This window comes from Mesoplodon mirus (assembly GCF_964341445.2).
Source record: "Mesoplodon mirus genome assembly, chromosome: 5".
Taxonomy (NCBI): domain Eukaryota; kingdom Metazoa; phylum Chordata; class Mammalia; order Artiodactyla; family Ziphiidae; genus Mesoplodon; species Mesoplodon mirus.
Window position 1 is genome coordinate 176585205 of NC_138980.1, and position 7744 is coordinate 176592948.

At 42.4% G+C, this 7744-nt stretch overlaps 1 protein-coding gene across 1 annotated transcript in view; it reads left to right on the forward strand.

Moving 5' to 3' along the window:
* The window catches only part of TAS2R1 (taste 2 receptor member 1), a gene marked incomplete at both ends in the record, with an annotated part of 63544 nt that extends 57556 nt beyond the window's left edge, over nt 1–5988 (forward strand). Inside the window, 3 exon segments of the mRNA XM_082623321.1 lie at nt 5160–5371; nt 5375–5698; nt 5701–5988. Of these exon segments, the coding sequence (XP_082479447.1) occupies nt 5160–5371; nt 5375–5698; nt 5701–5988 (824 nt within the window).
* Between the last annotated feature and the right edge of the window lie 1756 nt (nt 5989–7744).

Genomic DNA, 7744 nt, shown 5'->3' on the forward strand with positions numbered 1-7744 from the left:
AGTACCATACTGTCTTGATTACTGTGGCTTTGTAGTATAGTCTGAAGTCAGGGAGCCTGATTCCTCCAGCTCCATTTTTCGTTCTCAAGATTGCTTTCTCTATTTGGGGTCTTTTGTGTTTCCATACAAATTGTGAAATTTTTTGTTCTAGTTCATATGGTTTTTCGTCTTCAATTTGCTAATATGGTATATCACATTGATTGATTTGCATATATTGAAGAATCCTTGCATTCCTGGAATAAACCTCACTTGATCATGGTGTATGATCCTTTTAATGTGCTGTTGGATTCTGTTTGCTAGTATTTTGTTGAGGATTTTTGCATCTATGTTCATCAGTGATATTGGCCTGTAGTTTTCTTTCTTTGTGACATCCTTGCCTGGTTTTGGTATCAAGGTGATGGTGGCCTCGTAGGATGAGTTTGGGAGTGCTCCTCCCTCTGGTATATTTTGGAAGAGTTTGAGAAGGATAGGTGTTAGCTCTTCTCTCAATGTTTGATAGAATTCACCTGTGAAGCCATCTGGTCCTGGGCTTTGGTTTTTTGGAAGATTTTTAATTACAATTTCAATTTCAGTGCTTGTGATTGGTCTGTTTATATTTTTTATTTCTTCCTGATTCAGTCTTGGCAGGTTGTGCATTTCTAAGAATTTGTCCATTTCTTCCAGATTGTCCATTTTATTGGCATAGAGTTGTTTGTAGTAATCTCTCATGATCCTTTGTATTTCTGCAGTGTCAGTTGTTACTTCTCCTTTTTCATTTCTAATTCTATTGATTTGAGTCTTCTCCCTTTTTTTCTTGATGAGTCTGGCTAAGGGTTTATCAATTTTGTTTATCTTCTCAAAGAACCAGCTTTTAGTTTTATTGATCTTTGCTATCGTTTCCTTCATTTCTTTTTCATTTATTTCTGATCTGATTTTTATGATTTCTTTCCTTCTGCTAACTTTGGTTTTTTTTTGTAATTCTTCCTCTAATTGCTTTAGGTGCAGGGTCAGGTTGTTTACTCGAGATGTTTCCTGTTTCTTAAGGTGGGATTGTATTGCTATAAACTTCCCCCTTAGAACTGCTTTTGCTGCGTCCCATAGGTTTTGGGTCGTCGTGTCTCCATTGTCATTTGTTCCTAGGTATTTTTTAATTTCCTCTTTGATTTCTTCAGTGATCACTTCGTTATTGAGTAGTGTATTGTTTAGCCTCCATGTGTTTGTATTTTTTACAGATCTTTTCCTGTAACTGATGTCTAGTCTCATAGCATTGTGGTCAGAAAAGATACTTGATACAATTTCAATTTTCTTAAATTTATCAAGGCTTGATCTGTGACCCAAGATATGATCTCTCCTGGAGAATTTTCCATGAGCACTTGAGAAAAATGTGTATTCTGTTCTTTTTGGATGGAATGTCCTATAAATATCAATTAACTCCATCTAGTGTAATGCATCATTTAAAGGTTGTGTTTCCTTATTTATTTTCATTTTGGATGATCTGTCCATTGATGAAAGTCGATTGTTAAAGTCCCCTACTATGAGTGTGTTACTGTCGATTTCCCCTTTTATGGCTGTTAGTATTTGCCTTATGTATTGAGGTGCTCCTATGTTGTGTGCATAAATATTTACAGTTGTTATGTCTTCTTCTTGGATCGATCCCTTGATCATGAGGTAGTGTTCTTCTTTGTCTCTTCTAATAGTCTTATTTTAAAGTCTATTTTGTCTGATATGAGAATTGCTACTCCAGCTTTCTTTTGGTTTCCATTTGCATGGAATATCTTTTTCCATCCCCTTACTTTCAGTCTGTATGTGTCTCTAGGTCTGAAGTGGGTCTCTTGTAGACAGCATATATATGGGTCTTGTTTTTGTGTCCGTTCAGCCAATCTGTGTCTTTTGGTGGGAGCATTTAGTCCATTTACATTTAAGGTAATTATCGATATGTATGTTCCTATTCCCATTTTCTTAATTGTTTTGGGTTCGTTATTGTAGGTCTTTTCCTTCTGTTGTGTTTCTTGCCTAGAGAAGTTCCTTTAGCATTTGTTGTAAAGCTGGTTTGGTGGTGCTGAACTCTCTCAGCTTTTGCTTGTCTGTAAACGTTTTAATTTCTCCATCAAATCTGAATGAGATCCTTGCTGGGTAGAGTAATCTTGGTTGCAGGTTTTTCTCCTTCATCACTTTAATTATGTCCTGCCACTCCCTTCTGGCTTGTAGAGTTTCTGCTGAGAGATCAGCTGTTAACCTGATGGGGATTCCCTTGTGTGTTATTTGTTGTTTTTGCCTTGCTGCTTTTAATATGATTTCTTTGTGTTTAATTTTTGACAGTTTGATTAATATGTGTCTTGGCGTATTTCTCCTTGGATTTATTCTGTATGGGACTCTCTGTGCCTCCTGGACTTGATTAACTATTTCCTTTCCCATATTAGGGAAGTTTTCAACTATAATCTCTTCAAATATTTTCTCAGTCCCTTTCTTTTTCTCTTCTTCTTCTGGAACCCCTATAATTCGAATGTTGGTGCATTTAATGTTGTCCCAGAGGTCTCTGAGACTGTCCTCTGTTCTTTTCATTCTTTTTTCTTTATTTTGCTCTTCAGCAGTTATTTCCACTACTTTATCTTCCACCTCACTTATCCGTTCTTCTGCCTCAGTTATTCTGCTATTGATCCCATCTAGAGTATTTTTCATTTCATTTATTGTGTTTTTAATTGATGCTTGATTCATCTTTAGTTCTTCTAGGTCCTTGTTAACTGTTTCTTGCATTTTGTCTATTCTATTTCCAAGATGTTGAGTCTTCGAAATAGAATCTTGGATCATCTTTACTATCATTATTCTGAATTCTTTTTCAGGTAGACTGCCTATTACCTCTTCATTTGTTAGGTCTGGTAGGTTTTTATCTTGCTCCTTCACCTGCTGTGTGTTTTTCTGTCTTCTCATTTTGCTTATCTTCCTGTGTTGGGGGTCTCCTTTTTGCAGGCTACAGATTCGTAGTTCCCGTTGTTTTTGGTGTCTCTCCCCAGTGGCTAAGGTTGTTTCAGTAGGTTGTGTAGGCTTCCTGGTGGGGGGGACTAGTGCCTGTGTTCTGGTGGTTGAGGCTTGATCTTGTCTTTCTGGTGGACAGGTCCTCGTCTGGTGGTGTGTTTTGGGGTTCCTGTCGCCTTAGTATGTTTTTAGGCAGCCTCTCTGCTAATGGGTGGGGTTGTGTTCCTGTCTTGCTTGTTACTTGGAATAGGGTGACCAGCACTGTAGCTTGCTGCTCGTTGACTGAAGCTGGTTGCTTGTGTTGAGATGGAGATCTCTGGGAGATTTTCGCCACTTGATATTATGTGGAGCTGGGAGGTCTCTTGTGGACCAGTGTCCTGAAGTTGGCTCTCCCACCTCAGAGGCACTTCACTGACTCCTGGCTGCAGCACCAAGAGCCTTTCATCTACCCAGTTCAGAATAAAAGGGAGAAAAAGTAGAAAGAAAGAATTAGTAGAAGACAGAAAGAGAGAGAGAAAGAAAGGAAGAAGGAAAGAAAGGAATGAAGGAAGAAAGAAAGAAAGGAGGGAGGGAGGGAGGAAGGACGGAAAGAAAGAAAGGAGGGAGGGAGCGAGGAAGGAAAGAAAAAGAAAGAGTGAAAGGAAGAAGGGAGGTAGAGAGGGAGGGAGGAAGGAAAGAAAGAAAGAAAGAAAGGAGTGGAGAGAGGGAGGAAGGGAAGGTAGGAAAAAAAGAAAGAGAGAAGATGAAGTAAAATAGAATAAAGTATAAAATATAGTAGCGTTATTAAAAATAAAAAAGTAATTATTGAAAAAAAAACCCGGATGGATAGAACCCTGGGACCTATGGTGGAAGCAAAGCTATACAGAGAAAATCTCATACAGAAGCATACACATACACATTCACAAGAAGAGAACAGGGGGAAAAAAATTGAAAATCTTGCTCTCAAAGTCCACCTCGTCAATTTGGGATGATTCGCTGTCCATTCATACACTCCACAGATGCAGGGCACATCAAGCAGATCGTGGAGCTTTAATCCCCTGCCTCCGAGGCTGCACAGAGAGATTTCCCTGTCTCTTCTCTGCTCTCACAGCTCCCGGGTCTCAGCCTTGGACCTGGCCCCGCCTCTGCGCGTATGTCGCCAGAGGGTGTCCGTTCTTTGCTCAGACAGGACGGGCTTAAAGGTGCCGCTGATTCGGGGGCTCTGGCTCACTCAGGCCGAGGGGAGGGAGGGGCATGCAGTGCAGGGTGTGCCTGCGGCGGCAGAGGCCGGCGTGACGTTGCACCAGCCCGAGGTGCTCCGTGCATTTTCCCCGGGAAGCCGTCCCTGGGTCCCGGGACCCCGGCAGTGGCGGGGTGCACAGGCTCCCCGGAAGGGGGGGTGGACAGTGACCTGCACTCTCACACAGGCCTTGTGGCGGCGGCAGCAGCAGCCCCAGCGTCCCATGCCCGTCTCTGGGGTCCGCGCCTTTAGCCGCGGCTCGCACCCATCTCTGGAGCTTCTTTAAGCAGTGCTCTTAACGCCCTCTCCTGGTGCACCAGGAAACAAAAGGGAAGAAAAAGTCTCTTGCCTCTTCGGCAGCTCCAGACTTTTTCCCCGGACTCCCTCCGGGGTAGCCGCGGTGCACCAACCCTTTCAGGCTCTCTTCCTGCCACCAGCCCCAGTCCTCTCCCTGCGCTCTGACTGAAAGCCGATACCCGAGCCTCAGCTCCCAGCCCCGCCCGCCACAGCGGCCGAGCAGACAAGCCTCTCAGGTTGGTGTGTGCCTGAGGGCACTGATCCTTTGTGCGGGAATCTCTCTGCCTTGCCCTTCACACCCCTGTTGTTGTGCTCTCCTCGGCTACTCTGAAGCTTTCCCCCTCTGCCACCCCCAGGCTCCACCCGCGAAGGGGCTTCTAGTGTGTGGAAACCTTTCGTCCTTCACGGCTCCCTCCCACTGGTGCAGGTCCCGTCCCTATCCTTTTGTCTCTGTTTATTCTTTTTTCTTTTGCCCTACCCAGGTACGTGGGGAGTTTCTTGCCTTTTGGGGGTCTGAGGTCTTCTGTCAGCGTTCAGTAGGTGTTCTGTAGGAGTTGCTCCACGTGTAGATGGATTTCTGATGTATCTGTGGGGAGGAAGGTGATCTCCGTGTCTTACTCTTCCGCCATCTTCCTCCAGATCTCTAGCCACCTTTGTTTGGCAGTGATACAACTTCTCGTTGGGGTTTTAGTAAATGGCATCATTGTGGTTGTGAATGGCACTCACTTGATCAAGCAGAGAAAGATAATTTCATTGGATCTCCTTGTTTCCTGCCTGGCAATTTCCAGGATTTTTCTGCAGCTAGCCATCTTCTATGTTAACCTGGCTGTTCTTTCCTTGATTGAATTCCCTCAGCTTGCTGAGAAGCTCGTAATTCTCACATTTATTAATGAATCGGGACTTTGATTTGACACATGGCTCAGCCTTTTCTACTGTGCCAAGATTGCCACTATTGCTCACCCAGTCTTCTGGTTGAAGATGAGTATATCCAAGTTGGTTCCTTGGCTGATACTTGAGTCACCGCTATATGCATCTAGCAGGGCTGTTTTCCACAACAAACATAGATGGCTATTTTCCAAAGAACACTTCCTGGGCCTTTTCTCCCCAAATGCAACCACTCAAATCAAAGAAATACCTGCTTTACCGTTTGCCTTTCTTTTCACTGAGTTCTCATTGCCATTACTTATCTTCCTTATTTCTTCTCTGCTCTTGATATTTTCCTTAGGGAGACACACCTGACAGATGAGAAACACAGCAACAGGCCCAGGAACCCTTGCACACGTGTGCACATCAGCACTCTTCTCTCTATCCTGTCCTTTCTGGTCCTCTATCTCTGCCACTCCATGACAGCTGCTTTGCTCTTTTCTCAAATTTTCAACTTTAGAAGCTTCATATTTCTGTTCTGCATCTTGCAGGTTGGTTCATACCACTCTGGACACTCTATTACCTTAATTTTAGGAAATCCTAAAATGAAACAAAATGCAAAGAAATTGCTCCTCCACAGAAAGTGCTGTCAGTGAGAGAGATCTTTGATCCAGTCAAAAAACTGGCAGTTCAGTGAGTTAACAGTGCCTGCCATGCCTCCCTAAACAAATGAAGAAGTCTGTTCATAAATATACAAAACATCACCTAAAGATTATTTGTCCAACCTGAGACATTTTTATGGATTCTCTCCTTTTTCAAAGGGTTACACTGATTTTCAAAACATAATGCATGTTTCTGGATTACATCAATGTCAGTACCCTTGCCAGATGTTACCTAACTGGTGAAGACCGTGTATGGTACAGGGATCTTTCTGTATTATTTCTTATGACTGCTTGTGAATCTACAATTATCTCAAAATAAAAAGTTTAAAGAAAAAGGGAAGCACATGTTTGAACTTGTGATGGCAGAAAGATGCATGAATGTCGTGGGGACCCTGTGTGTCTGATGCCTGATCTTAGATGATTTATCCTGGCTGGAGGTGCTGATTGCTCATTTCTTGTCTACCTGGATATTATTTCTGCACTGTTTGTTAGAGTCACAGACAATAGAACCATTTTTCCTCATCAGATCAGAGAGGAAGCTGAGGATAGGTTGGCTTTTTTTTCCTTGTAAGCAGGCTCACCTGCTCCATGGTGCCAAGATCCTAGATGCCGTGGTGATGTGTCCCATCAACTGGTAAAAAGGCAGACACAGAACGGAAGAGGAAGAGAAATCAAGGGCTGAACTCTCATTTTCCATTTCCTCTAATTGGACACACAGAATACACAATAGGTTGCAAATATATTTCATGTTGCACTGTGTTCTCAGCTTTGGGACCCTTTCAAACTGATGGTGGCAATTTGGAACTCCTACCACATTGCATGTCTTCCCTATGAAGCGACATCAGTAGGTGGGTGGGCTGGAGGTGTCTCCATCTGCTTGAAGTCACAAATGCATTTTCTATTTGACGATGATGTTGGATGCTAGCTAAGATATATATGTATATTTTTAAAACAACTTCAGAATGCTTTTACTCCCAGTGAAGCAAAAGATGTTACTCATTTTGGCTATAGCTTATAACTTCACACATGATGATAGAAAATGTGTTTAGGTTTGGATTTGCCAATCACCAATAATGTGGATTCAAATATTGGTTTATAAGCCTCAGACATGCAGGCATGGTTGTACTAAACTGAGGTCTTTGCTTCAGAAGATCCAGGGAGATATTCATCTTCCTGTGTGTGGGAAAGCTCTGAGGCTATTCTTCCTCTTCCCACAGAGGAAAGAACAAAATAACAGCCTTAGTCTTCCCGCTATTTTGTTTTCCCGTGTCCCAATAAGTGTGAGGTTTATAGCTAATTGTGCACTCAGGTGATCAGCTCTGGGAAGAGCAGTTGTGTAATGGAGGTGATGATTGCCCCTTCCTTTGGAGGGGACAGTGAGGAATCACTTTTATTTTCTGTACATCTCAAGTTCAGATGCCTTATCCTTGAATCGTGGTGTGTATTCCTGCAGGTGGAGAAAAGAAGAGCAGAAGAGATTTCAAATATTCAGGGGAAAACTTGTGAATATACAATTCTCATGTGACTTTTTTACTTAGATGCCAAATTCTCATTCAATTTCATGCAACTCCTGCTTTAATAATGCTGGTTAATGAGATAAATATGAAGGTATGATTGTTTGTATACTTAAAAGTTACCAAAGTTATAAAAAAGATAATGCATGCTAAAGCAAACTCTTCCAGAAACACTTTTGCAGTCTACTTTCCTAGAAATATATTTCTTCCAGAAACGTTGCCTAGCTATCACATTG